At 50.8% G+C, this 26539-nt stretch overlaps 1 protein-coding gene across 3 annotated transcripts in view; it reads right to left on the reverse strand.

The window, feature by feature from the left end:
• Nucleotides 1-24069, reverse strand: part of TRABD2B (TraB domain containing 2B) — a 218060-nt gene extending 193991 nt beyond the window's left edge. For all 3 annotated transcript variants that reach the window (XR_010750255.1, XM_066376223.1, XM_066376222.1), the window contains exons 1-2: nucleotides 23395-24069; nucleotides 20742-21302 (exon numbers count right to left, since the gene is read on the reverse strand). Coding sequence is in view for 2 of the 3 variants with exons in the window: in XM_066376223.1 (XP_066232320.1) it covers nucleotides 20742-21302; nucleotides 23395-23496 (663 nt within the window). In the remaining variant the exon portion in view is untranslated. The remainder of the gene's footprint in view (nucleotides 1-20741; nucleotides 21303-23394) is intronic.
• Nucleotides 24070-26539: the final 2470 nt, after the last annotated feature.

Raw genomic sequence — 26539 nt, forward strand, 5'->3', positions numbered from 1 at the left:
CTGGCTAGGAATTCAAAAGTCTTTCTTCACGATCTGATCCCTTCCAGTTTTCTTAGACACGAGCTCTGTTCAGCGGTAGTTCTTCACGGCCCACAGGAGACGCCGACCTTGTGTCAGAGGTCCTCTTGACAGCGATTATCAACTTACTTTCCAATCACTCACTCACCAAGCAAATAGTTTGTGAGCACCTGTTCTGACCCTATGCTGATCTGTGGCCCATAGTTTTACTTCTCCAACCCTTTCTCCCTCTAATTCCCTCATGGATATCCTGGCCACATGGCCCAGTGCCTTCGATGCCCTTTCCATTTACAGCTGTTTCCACCTCCTCCAGGGAGCCCTCGCTGATGTTTTTAGGCACCCCTGGGGACATGAGTTCTCCCCCTTGTGGCCAACTGCACATGTATGAACAGGCTGCTTGTCACCTACCTGCCTAGCTGGGGATCACGTTCATGCCTAAGATAGCATTACACAGTAGCTGGTGTTCAATAAACACCTGTTGACCGACTTTCTTGTAGACATAATGCAACACAAACCAGTATGTGCTTACTTAATGGCAGCTGGGACAGAAAAAATAATAATTCTTATAAGCTGGGCGCTGGACAGGAAGGTGTCCCACTCAGTGCCTGGAGAATGCTCTGAGGGAGCCCCTCAATACTGGCCCTCTCATCACGACCCTGCCGCCTGCCATGGACATCTGCCTCTGCATCTCATACTTCAACAGTGTGCACTATATATAAGGAGAAAAGGGGCATTGGAATCAACAAACAGAACCCTATTCCGGTCCTTCCCAGTAAGTGATGCATCCCACAGGGGCTGCTAAGGATGGTGCCAACAGCAGGATGTGGGTGGAGCTCTCCTCATGAACCCCCAGCATCTCTATTTTTCCCTTTCAAACTTGCTCTTACCTCAGATCCCCTGATTTCATTGAAGGGACCACCACATGCAAGTGTCGCAGTAGTTTTCTGATCTCTCTGCAAGCAACTCATCAGAGTTGTCAGCTCTGCCTCCAAAGCCCACCTGGCCCTGCTCCTCCAGGCCCAAGCCACCATTGCTCTTCACCTGGACTAATCCAACTGCAGCCATGCTGGTCTCCTGGTTTCCTCTGCTCTTGTCCCTGGGGGAGCACATTCTGTGCACCACAGCCAAAGCCATCTTTTATACATAAAAGTAAATTAGATCTTCCCCCACTTTAAACCAATGGCTTCCACTGTTAGAATAAAATCCAAACGCCTTCTGTTATCTGCTGGACTACCAAGATTTCACCCCACCTCCTCTCTGCTCCATCTCCTGACACAGTCCCATGCACACGAGCTCCAGTCACAATATCCTTTCTGTTCCTTAAGTGGACCTCAGGGCCTTGGCACCTGCCGTTCCTCTGCCCAGGATGCGCTTTCCGCGGGTGCTCCCGGCTGGCTCCTCCTCGCCCTCTGGATTGAGCTGGAAAGGCATCTCCGCCTGAAAGCTGCCCCTCCCCCACTCTACCCCACAGCACCTTGTCCATCTCTAGTCTATTGCCTTTTTTCCTTTATACTCCTATCACACTTTAAAATTATTGATCTATTTATTCACTGTTAAATAAACCCTTACTCAAATGAAAGTTCCACGCAGGAAAAGGATCTTTGCTGTCTCGTTCACCACTGTATGTTCAGTATCTGTAACAGCACCCAGTACACAGCGAGCATTCAAAGTACACTGTCCGAGAGGGAACAGAACTCCCCGTTCCTCAGGTGTGAGCTGCTCACAGTGACATCTTTCCAAAGTGCTCCGCAGGGAAAGATGAGAAAAAGGGTAACTTTGCTGTGGAGAAACCTGACAACAGTGCCTCAGCTGGTGATCAAAATTAATATCAACAGTGCTAAGTCATGTTGATAGTATGTGCCGGTGACATAATATGAGGAGAAAGGCACATCATTTATCATTTTCGTCTCCCAAACACATAATCCCAGTCTAATCATAAGAAAAACACTGACAAATCCCAAATGAGGACCAATTATCTGATCAGGACTCCATGTCAAGATGATCAAATCCAAGGAAAGTCAGAAAAACTGTCACAGCCAAGAGGAGTCAAAGGAGGGATGACAAGCACATATAATACGGTATCCTGGAACATAGAAAGGACATTAGGGGAAACATGAGGACATCTGAACCAGGTAAGGATTTTAGCTTATAATAGTGGATCAATATCGGTTCATTCATTGTGACAAATGTATTATATTACTGTAAGTGCCCAAATAGGGGAAATGGAGTATGGGGACCTCTTTAGCCATCTTCTCAATGATTCTGTCTATTCTAAAATTTAAAAATCTATTTTAAAAACACACTGGTTAAGTGAGTGAATATACTGCTGTAAATGCTGCAGAGAGAGCCTCGGGTTTTCTGTAAGATGTACTGAGTGAGCACAGACTCCAGCACGAGGCTACAACACCAACAAATCCCTGAGACCAATTTCTACCATTTAGCATGTTTGGGCCACTCTGTCTGCAGCTTTATTTTGTTAACAGCACATTCTGAAGCACTGTAAAGGCAGCCCTCCCCTAAGTGAGCTGCCAGTGGTCTGAAATGAAGAGAGCCATTTGGGTCAAAGACAAAAATAACAAATCCTGCCCTCTTTGAGGAAGAATCCCATTTTCTCCCTGCTCCCACGTCCAGCCAGTCACCAGCTCTGCTGAGGACCTCCTGCACACTCAAGCCTAAGTTTGGTTTAGCAGGCAGCTCCTGTCCTAGATGGGGGCTCAAGTCCCGCTTACGGTGAAGCTGGTCCAACCTCAGATTCTCTTCCGAGGGGTCAAATGCAGCAGTACAGACGACATATGGCACAGATGGACAGAAAAGACTGATCAAAGGAGATGGGACAATCGAGGAATCCTTCCTGCAGGAAGGGCCAGGCTGGATTTGAAACTGGAACAGGGTTTAGAGAAAGAAGAGGAATAAGAGAAGGGACTGGAGGCAAAGATCACAGCATGAGCAGAGCCAGTGCGTCCAGGGCTGCCTGTGGGGCGCAGCCTAATTAGAGCTACAGCATGCCTTAGGGCAGCCGGGGAAGAGGAATTCGGTAGGTTGAGCTGGGGCCAAACCAGAAGTGGCTTTAAGATCCTCCCAGGATTCTGAGGCAAAGAACCAACACCTCCTCCATGGAGGCTTCCCCAGATGCCTTGGCCACAGGGAGCCCTCCCTACTCTGGGTCCCTCGCCAGCACTCCGGCTTCGCTCACTTCTGGCTCCCCTCTTCCTTGTTGTATGCTGCTTGCATTCCTGTCCCATCTCTCCCACCCACACATAAGCCTCCTGGGGGCAAGATCCTTTCCCCATCTCATCCCAGCCTGCTCTAGTAATGGCCCAAAGAAAAATCTCGTGAATGAACACAGGGAGGAGGTAGTTGAGTGCATTATAAACCAAGAAACCATGGCTCTACCTTTCACACCACGGGAGGCCTGCAAGGCTTGCAGAAAAATCTAGGATTGGTCAGTATGATGATATTTCCTCCATCACCTCACCAACCCCTTCCTCTGCTTTATTTCTTGTCTGTCACCTCTCAGTCATTCAACGAATGCTACCTGAATGCCTGCTATGTGCCAGGCATGTTCAAGGTGCTAAGGATAAAGGTGACAGACAAAAATCTATATACTGTCTTGGAGGTGACATTCTAGTGATGCGGTGAAGTTCAATAAACATGATAAATAAAGTATATGGAATATGGGCCCTGGCCGGTTGGCTCAGTGGTAGAGCGTCCACCTGGCGTGCAGAAGTCCCGGGTTTGATTCCCGGCCAGAGCACACAGGAGAAGCGCCCATCTGCTTCTCCACCCCTCCCCCTCTCCTTCCTCTCTGTCTCTCTCTTCCCCTCCCGCAGCTGAGGCTCCATTGGAGCAAAGATGACCCGGGCGCTGGGGATGGCTCATTGGCCTCTGCCCCAGGTGCTAGAGTGGCTCTGGTCTCAACAGAGCGATGCCCCGGATGGGCAGAGCATCGCCCCCTGGTGGGCAGAGCTTCGCCCCTTGTAGGCGTGCTGGGTGGATCCCAGTTGGGCGCATGCGGAAGTCTGTCTGACTGTCTCTCCCCGTTTCCAGCTTCAGAAAAATACAAAAAAAAAAAAAAAAGTATATGGAATATGAATTGGTGACAGGTATATGGAGGAAAGAGAGAAGGGAGTGATTTGTGATTTTAAATAGGATAATCATGATGGAGTGGGGGAAACCACCTTTGAGCAAAGACCTGAAAGAAGGTTGGGGCAAGAAATTTTTTCTTTTGTGTTCATGGATACATGCCTAGTACTCAGATAGAACAGCACCTGGCATGCAGCTGGCACAGCAGAATGAGTGTATTGGGAAGGCTTATTCATTTTTTTAATTCAACTTTTTATTTTGAGATAACTGTAGATTTAAATACAGTTGTCAGAAATAACACCCTTCACCCAGCTTCCCCCCCCTCCCAGATCAGTAACACCTTCCATAACTACGGTAAAATCGTATCAACACCAGGAACTTGACAGCAACACAATCACTGATGCGATTCAGACTTCACCAGTTGTACCTGTACTCATGTGTGTGTGCGCGCATAGTGTATTTACTTTTATGCCATTTAAAGGGTTAATCCATTTTTAAGTAGGAGGCCACCTGAAAAGTCCTTGAGCAGGCTGAAGGAGGATGAGCAGGAAAACACAGTTCACATTTTCACATAGGTGAGCTCCATTAATCCTCACAACTCTCCCAAGAAAGTAGGCACCTTATCCCCATTTTCCATGTGTGAAAACTGCGGGGCTCACAGAAGAAATTTGTTGGAAACCACACAGTTGAAGGGCAGAGAAACCAGAACCCAAACCCAGGACTGTCTGGTTCCTTCCATGGGACTCTTTCCTGAACACAAGAATGACCAAGGCCCTGGCCGGTTGGCTCAGTGGTAGAGCGTCGGCCTGGCGTGCAGGGGACCAGTGTTCGATTCCCAGCCAGGGCACATGGGAGAAGCGCCCATCTGCTTCTCCACCCTCCCTTCCTCTCTGTCTCTCTCTTCCCCTCCCGCAGCGAGGCTCCATTGGAGCAAAGATGGCCCAGGCGCTGGGGATGGCTCCTTGGCCTCTGTCCCAGGCGCTAGAGTGGCTCTGGTCGCGGCAGAGCGACGCCCCGGAGGGGCAGAGCATCGCCCCCTGGTGGGCAGAGCATCGCCTGCCCCCTGGTGGGCGTGCCGGGTGGATCCCGGTCGGGCACATGCGGGAGTCTGTCTGACTGTCTCTTCCCGTTTCCAGCTTCAGAAAAATACAAAATATATATATATAAAAGAATGACCAAAATAAAATAAAATAATAAAATAAAACGAAGAGGAAGCAGGGACCCACAGGAAGGCCAGACTGCAGGAGACATTGGAAGGGAGAGGAAGTGAGAGAGGAGGGGATCAGGCTATCTCTGGGGTGCTAAGTCAGGGAGGACAGAAGTATCATTCACTGAAAGGAAGAGAAAACTGGAGATTCTAAAGGAGAAGACAAGAGCTCAGCCCAGATCTCATGTGTGATTTCTGGCAAATTGATATCCATCTTGGGATCTACGTTCCCCCTCGAGACAGGAGTGAGACTGGCCAGCCATCCCATTTGCTCTAAGGCCAAAGAGTGATGTAAAGGTAGCCTTTCGCACGGCCGAAGTGCCAAAACCAGAAAGAAGGCAACCCAACCCGGCGGCCCAGACTGCCTGTGGTCTCCTGGATAAAATGACTGGCTGGCTTTCCCAAAGATGAAAATGTAGAATGTAGGTCAGCTCACACACAGAATCTCTCTTTGTTTACAAAAGACAGAGAGTGGGTGTTCCTATTAAATGCCTTTGAATCCCTGCGATGATGAGAGACCCAAGGCTGTTTACCACTTTGGGTATTTACTCTTCTCATATACAAATCAGCTCCTGGGCCGTCAGCACTGACGCCACCTCACAACCAGGCCTTCTGACGTCCCTGCTCATCCCCAGTGCCCACACATGGTTTGAATTTATTGGTTTTAGCAGCTTTCATTTACATTGTCTGTGGATCACGGAATGACCAGCAAACAGAAGCTCTGATCTGTGCCCTGAAAAAAATACAGAAGCGTGAGGAAGAGGGTCAAGGAGGAGGGTTGGGAAGATGCTTTCAGTCCTAGGAGTCGTCTTTTCACCCACAGGAGGGGGCCCAGTGGAGGCCCTGAGGGCCCCTGTAGAAATGAAGGATGAGCAGGAAAACACAGTTCCACCAGGAGACGGTCCAAGCATGATGGAGAGAAGGTGCCCAATGGTCACAGCCACCAAAACCAAACACCTGGGTGCCTCAGTGGTCAGAGCCATCAAAGCAAAACATCTGGAAATCTGGGAACAATGCAGAGGTGCGGTTGGGGACTATTTCCCACCCAGATACTCAGGCGATGATGTGTAGATATAGCCGGTAATTTTACAGCTACCCACAGCGTCCCTGAGTGTGCACTTGGAGCCAGGCCCGAGGCAAACTCAGAGTCATTAGATGAGGTTCCTGCCCTCAAAGAACTTCAGACTATGGAGAAGACAGACATGTAAACATATAAAAGACAATAAAATAAAATTTTAAAAATGCCCTTTTCCAGTAAGGTCAGAGCCAGCTGAGAAAGTGGTTTTGCAGCAGTGGGGTGTGGTTTCTGGTTTACCGAGCACTCTCACACCCGCTAAGGGGGCTCAGAGCTGGGAGGAACTTGCCGGGCTCACGCTGCTGACTCCAATTCAGTGCTCACATAATTTACAGACCGTTTACAGACCACAGATCCTCCCACCTTCCACTTCCACTTGGAGAACATTCAGAAACAACCTGCCTCACCCTGCTCCCACTTTGAACAGGTGGAATCCCCCAAATCTGCCCTCAAAGGGGTCACGTGAAACGCAGGGACATGTTATCCTTCGGTAGCTATTTTAGAAATGGCGATCGGGTTCTCAGGCTCCCTCACAAGAGGCCCTGTAATATATATAACTACAGATGGTCTCATTCAACCACCAGGCCACTTTTATGATCTAGTTTTAATTCAAGAGAACCCCACTCCCTCACCCTGGACATCAAGATCCTGCTCAGGCAGAGGAGAGTTCATCTCTTCTTGCCCAGCAGTGAGAGTATCCTGGATCTGGTGACAGTAAATAAATACCCTTATACAGTAGCTCCTTCCTCCAGCCCAGGGGCTTGAGATCTCCACGCAAGCCTGGTGAGATGCTCTAGTCCGATGAATGACTGTATTACAGAACACAGGAGCGGGTCCCCCAGTGCACCCAGGATCAAGCCCAAACTTCTTACCATGGCTTATGAGGCTTCCTCCATATGGCCCGATTCTGTAATCTCCTGTGCCTCCCGCAAGCATTCTCCACTGTAAGGATAGTCCCTCCACCTGGATCAATACCAACATGAACCTCTGCCCCCAAATATGGTACTCCTTTTGAACCCAGGGAGCACCTCTTTGTCCCTCAATACTGAGCTCAGGTGGCATCAAACTGCCAAGCATAGCGTGAGTATAGGTATGAGCACCTAGCCACACCAGCTATTTATAAGGAAAGGTCTGCCTACTGTATAGAAATTGAGCATCTTCACCAGCAAAGAAAACTGGACATCAAGAATTTAGTCTCATCCATCATGGTAGCTTCCATATGGCCTCCAGAGGACCGACTGAGTCCCTATAAAGCCCCAGCCACCATGGGGGTGGGGTCTCAGGGTCAGGGCTCAACAATGACACACAGATGTGAACTGATAGGCTATCTAGCTACTGTGGCAAATTTAACAGAGACTCCTCAAGCCTGGAGGTCTGGGAGTGGCTCTCTGTCACCTTCCTCCACTCTGGCACCCACGCTAGCGAGCTCTGTGGAGAAGCACCCCAGCCACCCAGGCTGGTGCTGTTACACACACAGGCAGCCTCCACTTCCGCTGGGCCCTCCGTCTGCCCAGCGTCCCCTCACCTCCAAGGTCAGCTTCTGTGCTCAGTCCCCACCGCAGCCTCTCTCCTCACAACCTCCCTCACCTGAGGTCCTGGCAAAGAGACCACCTCGCTCTCTCCTTCTCAAAGCGGCCGCCCTCCTCAGGAGGGAACATCAGAGGTCTATGGACTCCCTGCCCTCCCAAGCTTTCACACTCCCGGTCTCGGGGAAGGAGCGGTGCGGCTTCCCCAACCACCCGCTCCCAGTCCCTTTTCTTTAGCTACAGAGAGGGTGAGGGCACAGGCTCTGCTGCCAGACTTTCTGGGTTCGAATTCTAGAATCTAGATCCTCCACTCATTGTCTGTGTGACCTCAGGTAGGTGAATTAACCTATCTGTGCCTCAGTTTCTTCACCTGTAAAATGAGGCTGAATATGAATAGTAGCATGTACCTGAGAGACTGGGGTGAGGATTAGGTGGGCCAGTGGGTGTAAAGGACTCAGCCCTATTCTTGGCACTCTGCTGTGAAGCACCTAACTTTGGGGTCTCTTCAACTCCTCCCTCCTCGCCAGCCCCATATTCACAACTTGGAACTAAGCCTGGCACGGTATAGCTCTCAGCACTGCTTGTTAAAACAAATGGGTGGATGAACAGTGTCTTCATAACAAATCCAATTCCCTAAGTATTTACTGGGTCGGCATTTCTCTTTGGGAAAAACAGAGAAGGAAGAACTCCTTCACACCAAGCGCCCAGAGCACCGCACTCGAGAGCTAATAAAGTCCTTCCCAGGTTTCGTCCCTTGATTCTCCCCATAACTGAGTCACTGCTGTTGACATCTGGTCCAACTGTGCAGAAGAGGAAAAGGACCCTCAGAGAGGGACTCCCCCCAGGTCACAGGGCTCAAACCAGGCCTCCAACCTGAACTCTTTGATCCCTCCTTTTGAAGTGTCCTCACTCCAGGTAGCAGTAGGAGACCACAGAGGAGCTGAACCAGAAGTCACAGGATCCAGCAATACATGCTGCAGATGGTGAGAAAAAACTGACCACACTTTCAATTATCAGACTACACGGTTCCCATCAGGTTAACCAACCACCATCCCCACTCTGGACGAGGCTCAGTGTGCGAGACACAAAAGGATCTAGAACTGTCTTCTCTACGGGAGGAGCTTCACCTCAAATCACAGTGTGAAAAATGGGCCGATAACAATAATTAAAATAACCGTGACTTAAACCACCACAATTACCATTCATTACCTCTTACCACGTGCCAGGCACCCAGCTATGTGGTTTATAGGCATTACCTCACTCACTCCTCACAACACACCAGGGGGCAAAGACTATTGTGAGCCCCATTTACTCAGATGTGGAAACAGACCTTCTGTCATCCAGCCAAAGTGGTGAAGCCGGAATTCCAACTCTAGCCCAGTCTCTCTCTTCAGGCATCAACAGAGCCAAGTAGAAATCCTGGCTCCATCATTTTGCACAAGATACTTAGCCTCAATTTCCTCAAAATGGGGAAAATAATACTTACCTTTCAGGATTGTTTTAGGAATTTACTATGATAAACCCATAGCACATAACAGGCACTAACTAGCAATGGCTCTCTTGGGAAAGGAAAGAATAAACCCAATAGAGGGAGGAGTAGAAACATTTTTTTTTTTTTGCATGCTCTCTGCAATTTCCCATCCTGGTGCTTCTGCTGAACAGTCTCCGTTCCCCCCAGCATGACCTTCCCAGCCCATCTACAGGAGCCCTGATCCTCTTCAACCGCAAGGTCTCCACCAAGAATCCTGCTTTTTTTCTCACCACCCTCTACACCAGGGGTCCCCAAACTTTTTTCACAGGGGGCCAGTTCACTGTCCCTCAGACCATTGGAAAACCAGACTATAAAAAAAACTATGAACAAATCCCTATGCACACTGCACATATCTTATTTTAAAGTAAAAAAACAAAACGGGAACAAATACAATATTTAAAATAAAGAACAAGTAAATTTAAATCAACAAACTGACCAGTATTTTAATGGGAACTATGCTCCTCTCGCTGACCACCAATGAAAGAGGTGACCCTTCCGGAAGTGCGGCGGGGGCCGGATAAATGGCCTCAGGGGGCCGCATGGGGCCCGCGGGCCCGTAGTTTGGGGACCCCTGCTCTACACTAAACTACAATGATGGAAAGATAATAATATAAAATCACCTGTTGGGCCACCAGCAGGCTGTGGCATGAGGGTTATATAGTCCTGGGTCGACTAATCATCCTAGTCAAGGTCAAGCACAGTGACCAAGTATTATGATCACTGATGGCCCAAACGGTCTCATTTACGCATCCTCAGTCCATGACCTGCACCTCAGTCCCACAGAGGGTCTGGTGCTCAAAAATGTCCCATAAACCAATAGATGCTATAGCCACTCAGCTGGAGAAATCCACAGAGACCACCAGGAGTCCTAACACAGGGGGAGAAAGGGTGTTGCAGGGAAAGGAACCGGCCTTGCCCTTTCTATGTGTCCCCAAGGGGTGGGGAGGAGGAGCCACAGGGCGGCAGTGCAGCAGTGCGTTTGAAAAACTGCACATTGGAAACTGAGATGCAAATGGTTGGGATTATCATTGTCAGTTAGGCTTTCGTCCTCTCTCACTCAGGGCTGAGCAGCTCAAGAAAGGGAAGCCTTGTGAACTAAGGCTAAAGGATGAGCCAGAGAGATTTCCAAAAGGCTTTTTCCACCGGAATCTTCCTTTCTATAAAGAGCTTTCAGTTGGGACTTGAGGCTTAATTTGCAAACTGCCTAGAAGGCGCATTAAGTCCCCAGGAGATAAAACTGGCTGGAAATTTTTAAATAGCCTCAATAGGAAGGAAACAGGTAAGCCCTTTAAACAGACAAGGGAAAAAAGGCCTTGCCTTTTATCTTTGGACTGTACCTTCCTGGGGCAGGGCTGGCTGTAGACGCAGGCTTGGCAGGACACCAGGTGCCACTCCGGGGCCCCCCGGTGAGGTCCCCAGGGAGGCCGCCAGCCTGGTGGAGAGGAAAGGTGGCCAGGGAGGCATGCTGCTCCTTCAGGAGAAGAGTGCTTGTACTCACAGAACCCAGATCAATCCAGGGAGCCGGACAGCAGCCATGCGGCCTGAGCAAAGCAGCGGGGGCTGGCAGACAGGCCTGGCATGTCTCAACGCTCTGCCCAGAGGGCTGTTGGGCAGGTGGTTTCATTCAGCCTTGGCCCATGCAGACGGGCCAAGCTGAACTTCGGACAGTCTGCACCACTCTGCTCCTGGCTCTGGTGGAGCACCTCCAGTCTCCCTGGGCCTAGAACCCCTCAGCATTTTACTGAGTTTTAATCCTTCTTTAGTTCTTGGCTTCACCTGAGTTTCCTCCAGGAAGCCCTCCCAGATCTCTCCAGGACTGAGAGGTGTGCCATCTTCTGTGCTCCCACAACACATCACTTTATACCCCCACCCCCCGTCATGGCCACCCTCAACATGCTACAGTGTAAGGCACCCTGGCCTGGTCCTCTCCCCACCTAGAAGGAGTGCACCTGGGGAAAAGCATCACCATCCCTGTTCACTTTTCTTTCTCCAGCCTATATCCCAATGTCTGACACACAGTCAGAACTAAAAAAGCATTCTTTAAATTGCAGTACAAGCATGCTAATTTAAAAATACACTAATAACTATGAGCTAGTGTTTACTGAGTGCTCCTTGTATATCTGGCACTGATCACAGCGCTTGATACTAACCAGTCCTCACAGCGATCAGATGAGGTTGACTAATGGGGAAACTGAGGCAGGGAAAGGTTATGTAACTAGCTCAAGGTTACTTATGTTTCTAATAAGTGGCATGATTCTGGACACTGAAGGAGCACTGGGCTGTGGAAGGGCCCTATCCCCCAGCTGAGTTGGCACTAGGCTGTGTAAATTTACTTAAGACTAGATCATGGTTCAATGGTAGGATCAGACCAGGATGTTCTTCTGAATGAGGGACTTGGGGTGGGAGCTTTATGCAGAGAACACAGGCTTAGAAGGTAAGAGCAAATGAGTAGCAAATTTTAACATTTCCCCCTGCCCTTCTTGATCCAATGGGAAGAAAAGGGTGTCAGCAGGGAATATTTTCAGTGCCTACAAGGGAAAAGAATGATAGTCTGAGAGCCTGTAGAGTCCCTCGAGGAAGCCATCTTTCCTGGTCAGGGGAGGATCAGTCCCCAGCACCAGGTGCCCCTGCAGAGACTGCACATGTCCTAAGACCCCAGGCTGTCATCCAGAGATGGCCTCAAGGCTCTGACTAGTATAGACTGTCACTGGTGACTCTCTGGTTCTTTTCAAAGGTAAACAGGCATTCAGGGTGACCCAAGTACAACTCACCTACTGTTGAGGACTGAATGTCTGTGCTCTCCCATTCATATGTCAAAGCCCTAGCCACCAATACAATGCTATTTGGAGATGGAGACTTTGTGAGGTAAATAGGTTTAGAGGAGGTCATAAAGGTGGGGCCCTTGTGATGGGATTAGAGCCTTTATAAGAAGAGACACCAGTGAGCTTACTCTCTCAATCTCAATTCATACTCTATTCCTCTGTTTCTGTCTCTGTCTCTATCTCTCCATCCCTACCATGTGAGAACACAGTGAGAAAGCAGTTGTTCGCAAGCCACAAACAGAGCTCTCACAGAACCCTACCATGCTGGCCCCCTATTGCAGACTTCTAGCCTCCAGAATTGTGAGAAAGGGCAGTTCTGGTGTTTAAGCCACTCGTCTACGGTCTTTTGTTACGGCAGTCATGCAGACTAAGACACCCACCAATCCTCTTAAAAACAATGCTAGCTTGCAACATATATAAATATACAGTCATTACACTGTACATCTGAAACTAATGTTATGTCAATTATAGATCTATAAAAATTAAGAACAAAAAAGAAAAAAAAACCACAATGCTAAAAATCAATCCCATCATTGCACCTAAACTCAAACTGTTGGGTTATGATCAGGTGGCATCAGCCCATGGGGACAGTACAATCTTATGACTATGAATAAAAGTGTGGCTATAAAAGGCATTTGTTTGAAGAATGTAGACTTTTAAAGTGGACTTCCCTCAGGAACCCTTGCCACTTCAGAGGAGTAAGAATTAGCCAGACAATAAAAACTGGGAAGGTAGAGGGAACAGTATAAGCAAATATACGGAGGCATGACCAAGGTTTGTGTATGAGGGGCACGGAGGGAGGGAGAACCAGAATAGGCCAGCATCATAAGAGCCCCAAACCAGAGCTGTGAATAGTGGGTCAAATTAAACACTTAAAAATGAAAACAAAGTGGGAGGGTGGGGTGAGCCTGGAGAGGCTCATGTGTGCTCTGGGGAGTGAAGAGGGGGAAAAAAGAAGCCTTTGTTTGCAAGTTAAGAGAGGAGGAAGAGAAAACAACAAAGTGCTCCAAACTAGAGAGAGATCAATCCAACAGGGACCCATAGATGCTACAGAGTCCCGATAAAACGGGCCAGCTTCAGTACAGAACTCATCTGCAGGGCTCAGGTGGGAAGTTAGAGGCTCTCTATGCATATGGAGGCCAAGATGCAGTCCGTTTTTAGCGTCCGAAGCTGCCAACACCCCAACCACAGAATGCACCACAAAGCCCCAACTTCAGACCTGGAGCACCTTCAATCTAATTTTGTAGTCAATTGTAAGCATATTTTAAACTAGGTTTCAAATCTGGTCTATTCGGGGGGGAAAAAAAAAAGACTGCTTCAGTAATCATTACAATATAAAGTAAAATATATAAGTGCTGAAAGAATATCGTAAAATGTCATAAAATATTCCACAGAGGGGAAGACTCTATGTGGTTGGGGCATCAAACAAAGCTTTGGATCAAGTCTTCCCAAGCCGATTGGATATAAGAGCATTCTGGGAAGGCTTCCTGGAGAAGGTACAGCTTTGAGCTGAGCCTTGAAAATCTCACAGGATTCAGAAGCGGAAGAGAAAAGGAGGAAATTCCTGGAGAGGGAGGGGGCCCAGCATAAGCAACGGCGCTTCCAAGCTTGGGGCAGCAGTCCTGTGTTCCAGCAGCTACATGGCGCGGATTTAAAAGCCTGAGGATCCTGGAGGAGCTGCTCGGCGAGACGGCTTGGCAGCCGCCGAGCAGGGCTGAAGGCTGGGCCACCGGCTGCCTGTGGATTAAGTGGGCGGACAGAGAGCCAGTGATGGGAGATAAAAGGGAGTGAAGTGGATAATATTTAGAAGTAAACTCGAGGGGGAAAGGACGTCGGCAGCTTGGCTGGCAGGCTGCAGCGCTGGTCGCATTCTTGTTTCCTCCCTCGGAAAAGCTGCATTACCAGGCGACCTCTTCCTGGCTCTCAGAGATGTCCAAATGGGAACTATTAACAAAGGCACGCTCCCATTTTTATCTCCGTCACAAAATGCTTCACCGCGCAGGCTTTTCGTCTTGGGTTTGGGATTGGTTGGCGGGTGTGCTGCGGGAAGGAGACCAACGGGCTTTTTCGGATGGGGCTTCTTGGAATTCTTGAGAATGGGTCCCTTCCCACTCTAAAATGTTAGAAGTCTGTCTGTGGCTATGAGCTGAAAATTCTTCAAAGCTGAGACGCCAGGGTTTCACAACATGAAGATTCTTCGAGTCCAAAAATGCCTCTGAGGCTAAAGTTCTTAAATTTCACCATTCTTAGATTCCCTGAGCCTCTGAGTCCCGGCTTGGGATGCTGAGAATCTATAATTCTGGAAGGTTTCATCCTGTAAACCTTCTAAATTTGAGACTAGACTATTTCGTGACATCTTGGTCACCTCTCGCTTTCTCAGTCTCCTTCAACAGAGGCACCTAAGCCATCTTGTGCATCTCCTTTTTCCGAGTTCGTTTTTTTTTCTCCTCATTGTGTTAATCTATTAAATGTTCAAGTCTGAGTTAACCAGGTTAGAGAGAGCAGGTAGAGCCAGCCATGCCAGCGGGGGCGCCTTGCAAACAGCTCTTTGGGCACAAAAAAAACCTGAGGTTACACATGCCTAGGAGTCGGTGCAGGCAGGTATGGCAATGACAGACAGTTGCTGAACAGCTCCCAACTATAGGGCTCAGGGCTCGGAGTGGGGGACACAGCTGGTGTGGCAGGTTACAGCGTGGGGGGTGGGGATGGGGGGGTGGAGGTGGGGCCGGAAGAAGCCCGGTTCCCAGTCCCAGGGCTGGAGTTTTTCAGCACATCCTAGGCCAGCCAGTGTTTTGATCCGAGGCTGACTGAGGGGCTCTCACTCCATAGGAGAGAAGAGGCTTCAGCATGGTCTGACGTCTGTAGGAGTGCCCAGCTGCCTTGGGACGGGTTTGATCCATCACTTGGGAGGGCACACAGAGCTGACGGGGACTAGCGCTATGGACTTGAGGGGCCACTGGTCTGCGCTGCTGTGACTGCCATGGAGGCTCAGACAGGACAGAGGACTCAGGAATGGCCATTCTTGGAGAACAGGAAATGAGAGACAGGTTCTTTCAGAACCTGAGAAATGAGAGACAGATGACAGGAAGAGAAAGGGAAAAGGGGTCTCCATGTGAAGTGTGGAGAACCGGGACACAGGAGAGCCTGGGGCACAGGCGCTCCGTGCTTTGCTTTCCACAACTGTATAAAAGGATTAATGATACCCACTCTCTCGAGCCAGTCAGTGAACTCTCTGCAGGAAAAACTAGGCTGTTCCCAGGTCTCTGCTCCCAACGTGGCACTGGCCTGACACTAAGGTGCTCATGCTGAATGAGTGAGAAAGGGAGGGAGAGGAGTCCTAATGGAGGAAAGGGTTCCAAGGCAGGGCTGGTGTCCAGCAGACTGTCCTACGATAGGCTGGGGCTCTCCTTGCTCTGCAGACTGCAAGGAGAGGCAGCAGGATCACCCACTGGAAACCACAGGTTTCCAGACAAACAGGTGTCGGCAGCAGTCCGCCAAAGACTTCCAGCCTCTCCCAGCTGCGGAGAACTCAGGCTCAATATCTCAGGGTGGCTCAGGGTCTACAAGATACGGAGGCCAAAGACTGCAGAAGTCACAACTGGGATAGCCCTGGAAGTCATCTAGCCAACACTCTCGTGGGACAAAGGGGGTAACCTAAGCCCCAAAAGGGAAAAGGACTAGCCCAGAGTTACAGGTAAAGCAGATATAGGGTCAGGGCTGGAGCCTGCTTTGCATTTGAATAGTCCACTTAATGGTTTTTCACATTTTGCACCCTCATAGGAAGGCATAGAGCTATTAAAGTTCAAAGAGGGAGCTCCTCACTTATGTAGTCTTCATTCATTCATTCATTCATTCAATAGTGCTGGAAGGTAGAAGAAGGGAAGCAGAGACAGTCATTCATTCAATCTCTAAATACTTATGAAGCACCTAATAATATGTTTCTGCAGGGTGTAGATACAGAAACTCTGACTACACCAAAGACTCTCCTTTATTTAACTGTGCCTGCTTAGCCTGTGTTAGGGGTGCCATCTTCACAACAGTCCCTTGAAAAGCTGGGGATGTCTGGGAATTCTAATCTTAGAATCACCTTTAGATCCAATTTGTAAGCCAGGAGAAAATCAGTGTGAACACTTTTTAATTATCTCTTTATATATATATATATATATGAAGCAAGATATGATGATCTCCCACTACTCAAACACACACACACTTAACATCACCAGATAACGTCTTCTGACAAAAAAAATCATGTCAGCTCTCACATGCCTAAAAAGCATGAACTCTAAGCATCAGACACAACAGAGTTTGAACCCTGAGTCCGCCTGGCCTGGCTGTGTAATCACAGCCAAATGACTTAACCTTTTTACACTTCAATTTATTGTCTGTGAAGGACAGATGACGGTATGTCTTGTCACAGCTCTGGTGCGGTTTAGCGATGATGTACTTACAAGGTCTAATGTAGCACCCTTCTAACTCCTTGGTGAGGGGGCTGTAGAACTTCACAAGCATTTTGGATAGCCTTGGGTCCCATGCCCAAGTTTGGGGCCAGTGTTTAGCCTCTGCACACATTGGGTGGGTGACATCACATGCTTGTTAAAACAAGCCAACTGCAGAATGGCAGGGTCCTCGTTTTCTCACTATGCCTCAGAGAACCACAGAGCTTAGAGGTCCTCTCGTGCAGCTCCTCCACCTATGGGTGGGGGAGGACTGAGGCCCCCTAGAGGGAGAAGGAGGTCTCCTAATCAGCCTAGCAAGTTAGTGGCAGTTGGTACCAGTCCCTGGAGGCAGCTGACAAAGCTGATTGATATCTGCAGGTCCCAAGACTCTCACAAGATCTGGACTCAAGGCTCAGGTACCCACAGGCCCCTGAAGAAAAGGGGCCACCATCATCCTTATTACTCCAGCTTTACTCTGTTCAACCAAAGATGGGCAGTAGACACGGCTGCTAGGAGAAGGGGCTAACAGGGCAGAGGTGAGGCACCCTCCTCTCTCTGTCTCCGTCTTAGAGCCAGCCCAGACTCTTTTTCAAGCACCGGAACTACATCTAGGTAGTCATTTTACCTTCTCCATGACGTTCTACATGCAATGTCTTCTCAGGTCAAACAATGTTTTCTCAGATCAATGTTTGTCTCCCAAACCCAGATCAATGCGAAAGGCTGGTCACTACTGCCCCGCTTGATAGCTAGGAACACCAAAGTTACACACAAATCATTGGTTTTAGAGCCGGAGCTGGGACTGACATCTAGAGGCAAATCTCCCATCTCTCAGCCTGCCAAGCTAAGCAGTCCCTAACACAGCAGGGAACTCTTCAGAGGACCTGCTTTTACCATCCCCGCTTCAACCCCATGGCCAAAGGAAGTAATTTTGCTACAGGTATCAATTTTCCAAGAAGTAAACTTCTAAGCCCTCACGTCCAAAAGGGCAGAAAGAAACAAGAAAGGATTAGAGGAAAAACTGCAAGAGGACATGAATTACCTAGTCCTATGGGGCGGCAGGAAGAGTGCAGCCTTCATTTAGAGTCAGCCAGACTGGCTCTGTTCCTTATTAGCCATATGACCTTGGGCAAGTCACCCAACCTTTCTGACTGCCCACCTTAGAAAACCACAGGGTTGTGAGAAATTCAGCAAAAATGGAAAAGCATACAGAGCTTCCTGAAGAGTACCAGGCACGTGGAATTGATTATAACCGTCCCATGGAATGTCAGGGCTGGAAGGGACTTGGGTGATGACCTAATCCTGGTGTCTCATTTCACAGATGAGAAGAACAAGACCCAGAGAGGGGAACTGACTTGCCCAAGGTCACACAGTAAACTCATGTTCATGTTGGGTTTAGCACATTCAGTTTATATTAAAATCAGACTGAGGCCAATGAGCCCAATCTTCCAAGCTGTGCAAAGATGGAAGAAACTTTTCCAGTGGCTCCCCAATCTATGGAGTGCCAAAATATAAGCTTCCTTTTCTACACTTAACAAGAGAAAAATGTGGTGTTTCTGTCCAGGAGAATATATAAAAATTTGAGAAATACTCAAATTAAAACTAAAATCCCAGGTCTTAACAAAAAGGCACTCTCCTTTAAGGCTTCTATTTCCCACCTTCCTCTCTCATTACTTACCCCCCCCCCAAATATTTTGCAATAACAGTAATGCTGAGAGGAAAGAAAAAATAAAAATCTGATGCACTTAACAGATATTTTGGTACAATAATGCATCACAGATGTTCATATCAAACCGTGCACGCGCACATACAATTTTACTGAGAAGGCTGTTGCATTTCTGACTTTGGGGTGGGGGGGATCCCTAACAGTCCCATCCACCCCACTCTGGAATCCCTCCCTTCCCAGTTAGCCCACGGGCTGCCCATGGGGATGAATGAGAGATTTCATCACCTCGCTCCGAAATGATAACAGGACAAATTGGTGGGGTCGGACCCTCTGGCAGGTGGTGAAGGGTGTGGAGATTAGGGAACCGAGAGGAGCCCCGTTTTCTTTTGTTTGGGACTTGCTTCCTGCAGCTCCCTTGATGAGCTGGACCCAGGAACAGTTTTAAGCGTGGGCCCGGGCTGGTGATGTGGTGGGTGCGTTTTTGAAACCAGAGATTCGAGTCCGTTTGATCTTCAACATGGACTTTGGAGACTGTCAGCGGGCTCCTCGCTAGCCGATGAATGGCTCTCAGGAACTTTTCCTAAAACATAACCTCACACGCTTTCCGGCAAATGTTTTCAACCTACTGAAGCCGTCATTTGGTTGAACAGCAGTGTTTCCAGACCCCGAAGAAAGATAGTTTTGTTGTTTTAAGAGAGACAGATTAAAGCCAGAGGCTGTTTAACCAGAGGGTTTGTGTGCTCTCTTCGGCTCTCGTGGATTCCTCTGTGGTTGGTACAAAGAGGGTGTTGAGAGTGATGGTGGATCCCCCACCTCCTCAGCCTGAAAAAGATCTAGAGGCCAGACGTGAAACCTCAGAGCAGAGAGGCCTCCCACAAGCCTGCCTCCAAAATGACATGGGCGGTGAGCACAGGGGAGCCCAGCACAGATAATGTCAGTTCTGGAGACTGGCAAGGAAAAAGTCACTTCAGAGGAAGGAAGCCGGTGGGTTCAGAGGAATCAGTGCCGGGCCAGAGAATGCACAGGATTTTCCCCCGTGGAGAAGGAGTCAGGCGTAGTCAGAACCCTGCGGGGCGTGACTAACTGCCCCAATATTCCTGCCATCAGGGCCCTCTGGGTAAGGACTCCACAATTATGGGAGAGCCAGCAGGAGAACCGACAAACCCGCCTTTCATTTGGCCGGCAAATCAATCTGGCTTCTTACCTCCCTGGGGACAATATTGCATTTCCCCTGGAAAAACAAAGGCCAGAGATCTCTGAAGGGGGATCAGTTTCTGCTGCTATTTCCCTGGTGAAGAGTCCGCAACATCTCGGGAGCAGCGAGCCGTTCTGGTCCCAGTGGTAGTTTCTAGTCTGGCCAATAGAAGGGGGCTGTCTCCGTAACAGAGGAACATAGCTTGGGGGCCACGCCTCACTCTTCACTGGGGCATTGGCCCAAACCCCATCTTGGGGCCTCTTAGCAGAACCCACCAGCACTGATGTGAACCCCCGCCCCCGATAGACAGCTTATTCTCAAGGCACAGATGTGAGCTCATTGTTCCCAGGGCCTCAGAGTTGAGTTTGGGGCCAGTGAGTGGTGAGTGACCTCTGCCCATGGAGACGGGGCTTTTAATGACAGGGGCTGGATCAGGTCTCTGGCAGCCAGAGACTTTAAACCTCCCCAAACTTCTTCCTTCTCCCTGCCCCCACTCTTAGGGTTCAGAAATCAGAACTGTCAACCTTTAAGTGAACACATTTCTCTGAAATTATTAACCCCAACACTATCCTGGCTGGCTCTCTCCCAGCTTAGGGAGGCAGTCCGAGGGTCGCCTGGAGCTTTGCAAAAAGTATGGGAAATTCTACGGTGCTAAACTTTCAAACAGCAAGCCACAGACACCAGGTCCACTCTCTACACCTGCCCTGCCCCCAGGCCCAGCCACCGTATCCTCTGTCTCTGTGTCCTCTGTTTACACACTGCTGCCTGGATGTGCCCACACAACAGCCTCAGGACAGCCTCCCAATCTTGAGATCCAGGGCCTCGAATGCAAACTTTCAGCTCCCTCTTTTTGTTTTTCATCACTCTGATGCTCCCAGGGAAATTCTTTCTGCTCAGGCAAGCACGGCGGGGGAGTTGATGTGTGGGGGGGGAGCTGTATATCCCCAACAGGTACACCACTGAGAGGGAAGCAAACACCCAAACTCTTACCCCTAATCCAGCACATACGAGTTTGCCCTCATACCACCGCAAAAGCAGCCGGAGAGCTGCTGCACAGCCCCAAAGACCCCTACCCCTTTGAGAGAAGGATTGGGCTCCAGGTACCAGAGAAGGAAGACAAGCAGAGAAGAGCACCAGGGAGCAGAAGGGCTGCCCAGCTCAGGTGGCCAGGGGCCACGTGCCTACCTGGGAAAAGTTGAGCCCATTGAGCGGATGGCACTGCTCCTCCACCCGCTCCACGGCCCCCGTGCTCTTCTTCATCTTCTCGGCCTGCTGGGCCAGGTAAAGGTCGAGCACGGGCACGCCCCGGGAACGCACGTCGGTCTCCGTGAGTGAGTTCACCATCAACATCACCCACACGGGCCTCTTGCGCTCCCAGTTGCCGGCGATGGCGTTGAACAGGTAGTCGGCGTACAGCCCTTTGCCCCGCTGCGCAGGCGTCATCCAGGAGGGCATCATCAGCTTCACGTAGTCCAGGTGGCGCTTCAGGCGCCAGTAGAGCTCACGGGGCAGCACGTCCTGCAGGTTCTCCCCGTGGGGCAGCAGCTGGCAGCTGGCCAGCGCTGAGATGGTGTAAGGGTCTGTCAGGTCCAGCTCAAAGTAGACGCGGGTGCTGGCCTGGAAGGCTGCCTTTGAGTTGTCTGGGATGAAGTCCCAGACACGGGTGTAAGGGACGTGGATGGTGCCAAACAGATAGGCCGGGGGGTTGCGCCGAATAGTCCACAGGAAGGAGTTGAGGTCCCTTTGCTGCAGGGAGAGAGGACAAGGAAGGCAGTGAGGCTAATGGCAGCAGCACAAACCAAGGTTAACACAGAGGGGGCAGGGAGAGGTGAGGACCGATGGAAGGCAGACACCTGCACGGGGCCATGGGCAAGAGCAAGGGCTTTGAAAGCTGAACGATCCACAGGCAAATCTTGGTTTTGCCTTGTCTTAGCTCTATAGTCTTGAGCACACTGTTTCACTTCCCACAGACTCAGTTTTCCCATTTTTAAAATGGGGGTGGGGTGAAAGCAGCTACCTCAAGGGTTAATGGGAGAATAAAAACACACAGTATATCTAAATAAGCCCTCAGAGCAGTGCCAGGCACAGAGGAAGGGGCAATGAAGGAAGCTCTCGTTATGATTAGCTTTTTGTGCCAAGGCCTGCCACACCACCTGAGACTATTCATGCTTGGCCAAGCCAAACCTTTACCAGTGGTGTTTCATGGGGAGGGTGGGGAGAGGGCGAGCAAGAGTCCTGCTCTGGTAAGAAGGGAGGAAGTCATATAACTTAAATCCAACCATTAGAAGATACTTGCCAAGAGCACTTTGAAAGCAGAACACCTATTAAAAATAGCACACCTATTTAAACAGTGACTTCCCATTCATCAGGGTGGATACAGTTTTCTTTTTGGAGGGCAGATCTGGGTATCAGCTACCCTGCTCGACCAGCTGAAACCACAGATGAGAAAGTGCTCTAAAAGCTGCAGGCTAAGTGAAGTCTCACGTCCTGGCAACAGAGAGGAGGAGGATGCCATAGAATCAGTCCCCCAAAATGTACATACTCTGGGCGCTTCCCAAGCTGCTCCCCTAAATAAGTGCTCCTGGTTTCCAACCCCAATTCTTGTCATCTAGGACCTAAGCTCTGACAAGGGTGTATGTGGGGGATAAACACAGAGGGGCATAAAAACAAGGGTCGTTTTTCCAGCTCCAGTTTAGGGTCAGGGGTTAAGGAGCATGAGAAAGCAACTGTCATTTCTCACAAGGCCAAGTCATTTTCCATTCAGAAGAACCCCTCGACTGTTCTCTGTACGTAGGACCTGTAAGTTTTAGGTCAACCCATAACATTTTTCTACCTGATTTTAGCACAATGAAAAGTATGTTTGGGTGTGGGTGGAGGGACTGGTACCTTACTTCACTAACAACCAGCAATTGTAAATGCCAGCATACTGGAGATACAGTCTGGTTCCGAGCTTCTTGCCGGTCACATAGCTGCCGGTTTCAGCAGGAGTCAGGACGCCAGAGGTGCACCTTGCCCAAGGTCAACTACCTCTCTGCTAACAGGGCAGCAAGTGAGGACCTTGCCAAGTTATCTCCTGGTCCCCTGGTCTCCAGCGTTATTTTCAGTGTATTAATTTACACTTTGAGGGGGGGGGGGTTCTGAGGGAGATCAAGAGATTCCTTGGTTTGGAAGGAAAATTAAGAAGCCAGTAATTACTCGACCCCGAAGAAATATCAGGGCAGCCCGTATTCCCTGGCACTGCTTTTCCTCTCCTCTGCAGTCATCCCCCTTTTTGTGAAATAGGGGTATTTGGAAGAGTGGGTGCCGGGGCCAAGGTTGGAGAGGGAGAGAGAAGTGAAACACTGCACTAGGAAGAAAGTTTTTCCTTAGGTCAAAGAGGCAGGGCAGGGGAGACGGGGAAGCCTGGGAGGGGGCAGTGTGTGAATGAGAGAGAAGGGTGTGATGGAAATCAGAGAAAAGAGGGCAAGGAATGGCAGAAACAGAGTCAGAGTGGGCAGAGAGAAAGCAGGAGCGTAATGACAAGATAAAAGTAAGCAAGAAAGAAGTGAGTCAAAGGGGCACAGAGAGAAACCGTCCGAGCAGGACCGAAAGTTGAAGAGAGTCCAGAGCGTCAGCGTGTGCTGAAGCAGCGGCCGAGGGAGCGCCCATCTCGGCTCCCGGCACGGAGCTGGCGCCGGGGCGGCAGAAGCTAGAGAAGAGCGCCCGGGGCAGCATCCAGCGGGCGGAGGTGGGGCGGGTGGGCTGAGGTGGGTGCGAAAGGCAGGACCCCAAACTATGGTTCGCACGGGGCTGCAGTGCTCGGGCGGCCGGGAAAGTGGCCGGGCAGGCGCTCGCTCACCGATCCGGGCGGCCGGCACTGTCCTCCGTCCAGGGGCTGCGGGCGGGCGCGAGCGGTGGCAAGTAGGGCGGCGAGCAGCGGCCCCGCCAGGGCGGCGTGCATCCTGCCGGGGCCCGCGGGGCGCGGGGGACCCTCTTGGGCGGCGCCCCCTCAGCGGGGCGGGGAGCCCCCAGCTGGGCACCGAGGTTCCTCTGGAGCGCGGGGCTCCAGCTGCGGGATGCTGGGAGCCCTCTGGGGCGTGGCTGGATGTCCCTGCGGAACCTGGGGGTCCCTCGGGGGCGGGGCTCCGTCAGTTGGAAAAGGGGTACCCTTTCGGGAGGGGCCCCTCACCAGGACGTGCAGCCCCGTCGGCCGAGCCCCGGGGTTTTGAGAGCGCGCGGGGGTCCCGGGGCGCGCGGAGGTCCCGGAGCTCCGTCGCGGTGCAGGGGCGCGCGGGTCTCCTGGGGCAGTACGGGGATTTCGCGGCGCGCGGGGTCCCGGGGTTATGCTGGGGACCCGGGCACGCAAGGTCCCAGGGGTGCGCCGCGCTTCAGGGGGCGTGCAGTGGGACAAGTGCGGCGGCGGGCGTGGTGGGGGCGGGGGTCGGATCTGTGTGCCCGGCTGCCCCTGAGCCCGGCTCAGAGGGGCGGCGGACGGCCGCGCGGCCGCTGCCCGGGCTCCGCCATGCTGCTCCGCGGCCGGGAGGGAGGGAGAGAAGAGGGCGGGAGAGCGGCGCGGAGCCGGGCCGGGCGGGGGGCTGGGGCCGCCGGGGCGGGGGGAGGGGAGGACCCGGCGCGGGACGCGGGGGGCGGGGGGCCGCGCCGGGCCGGGCCGGGCCGCAGGGAGTCCGGGCGAGCTCCGCGCCCGGGCGCAGCGAGGCGGGGTCTGATGGGCATGGCAGGCGCTCGCTTGCTCCTCTCTTGCTCCCTCGGTCGCTCCCTCACACACGCGCGGAGGGAGGCGAAGCCCGCAGCAGCCACTTCCCAACTTTCCAAACTTCCCAGCGCAACTTTTTCCTCTCCTCCCCTGCCTGCGCCTCCTCCTCCCCCATCCCTCCCCTTTCCCTTCGCCTGTTCCCCGCCGAGCCGTAGCTTCCGCACACGGCCACCAGAGGGCGCCCGGGCCGAGGCGCCGCTTCGCCAACCTCCGTGGGTTCCGTGTGTACGCGGAGAGGGCGGGCAGCGACAGATTTGGGGACTGGACCAGCTTATCCTAATGCATCTGATGCGCAGATCCTGGCGGGAGTGAACAGCGAAAGGGTCAGAAGTGGGCAGGCTATCCTAGACTGGCTGGGAAGGCAGCACTCAAAAGAATCCAGGGAAGCTGGTAGGTACAACTTTGTATCCTGCCACTTTTCTGACTAACTGGCATGCGCCTGGTGAGTGCTCTGCAAAAACGAGCTGAATTAGAACAATGAAATAATCTTCCTCAAAATGCCTTCGAACTTTTCCATGTAAACAATCCTGTCCCGTCAGTTGCTTTGGACCCACGCGGGATCCTGTGATGGGCTTGGGAATTAAGGATTCGTATTGCAGTTACTTTGACCACAAGAATTGAAAGACCCCTTCTGCTCCTGAGAAGCAAATGAAGCTTAGATAAGGCCAACGGGCTCCCAAGCCTGTGGACATTTCCAGCAAATGGGAAAACCGAGTCACGGTCCCCACTGCTTAAATAAGAGTTGGCTGACTCCCCTATCCCGACAACGGAGACTGAAGTATGAATTAGGAAGAATTGTCAGGAGCCCACAGGCTTGAGAGGGAGATAGGCAAGAACAGATACACACACAAAAATAATTAAAATACAGATGATGAGTGCCAGAAGAGATGTACGCACAGGGAAATGGAAACAGAGAGGAAGGGCTCCTAACAGCCCGGAGGCTCAGGGAAGACTCCTGGATGTGGTCTTGAAGAATAAGTCACAGGAAGCTGAGTGAAGGAGGTGCACAAGTTCCTCTTGGTGAAAGGCACAGAGGTGGGAGAGCACAGGTACCTTCAGGGGTCTGCAAGCAGTTAGGCATGGCTAAAACAAAAAACCGTGGTAGGAGCTGAGGTTGTGTCTCCTGGCCAGACTGCAGAGTTAGTGCTTTATATATATACCAGGTGATGGGGAGTCATTGCAAGATTTGAAGTAAAGTGTGGCTGGAGCAGATCTGCACTTTTAAGTGGCATGGATTAGAGGAGAAACTCGCGGAAGGGTGACTTGTGGGGAGACAGGCAGGGAATGGAGACATCTCCTGACTCCCAGCCCGCTGCTCTCCCAGTACTCCCACTCACGCCTTTGGGCACAAGATTGAGAAGCTGAAGAATGGCTATTCTAAAGTTTGGGAAAGGAACACCAGCTGGGATGGAGGGGCAAAATGACATCCAGGGCATAAGAGCTGGGCCTTCGAGAGGAACACAGGGGGACACCAGACACTGGCAGTTTGAACGGCGTGAGATCGCCATTTCTGTCCATCAGATAGTAATAAATGTTGACAATTTTATATAGTTCAACTGGCTACGTGTCCAGAGCAACGTCAGTCTCGTAGCCATGCACACGCCTGGTGACAGATGGAGAGCAGGCCCCCGTGCCCAGACAGGGTGGGAGAACAGCGTGGCCCCGTTTCCCACACACAGAGCTCTGAGAACTGCAGCTGTGACAAAAGAGAGTCCTTTAAAGACCTTTCACTCACCCATGCTCCAAAACTCCCTGCAATACCAGCACCCTGCTTGGCGAGGATAAGGTGAAACAGTTGGAAAGTGGTAGGAGAATTCAATTCCACTGAGAGGGAGAGTGATGGTCTCTGTGGGTGACTACGACACGCAAGGCGGATAGACAGAAAAGGACCTGACCAAGTTAAAAACTGATCTATAGAATTAGAGTGATGGTCCGATGTGAATATGTGTGTGATTTTTAAAATGTACCAGGTCTTTTATTCCCCACAATAATAAAAGTTTTGTTGGAGAGTTGTCATGAGTTAAAGCTATGATATCTCCTCTTTGGTCCTATCTTCTGGCTGTGATCAGAGCCAAAATAATTAACCTCTCTGTGTCTCTCTCCACTCAGCTTCCTGTCCTAACTAGTTTTCTGCGTCAATGTGTGCAACAATGCTTGAGGATTTCCACTGGTATTGTTGCTGAAATTGTTAATGAGATGCGAGAACAAACAGGTTTTTCTACTCCTAGGG

This window comes from Saccopteryx leptura, chromosome 3, assembly GCF_036850995.1.
Source record: "Saccopteryx leptura isolate mSacLep1 chromosome 3, mSacLep1_pri_phased_curated, whole genome shotgun sequence".
Classification (NCBI taxonomy): domain Eukaryota; kingdom Metazoa; phylum Chordata; class Mammalia; order Chiroptera; family Emballonuridae; genus Saccopteryx; species Saccopteryx leptura.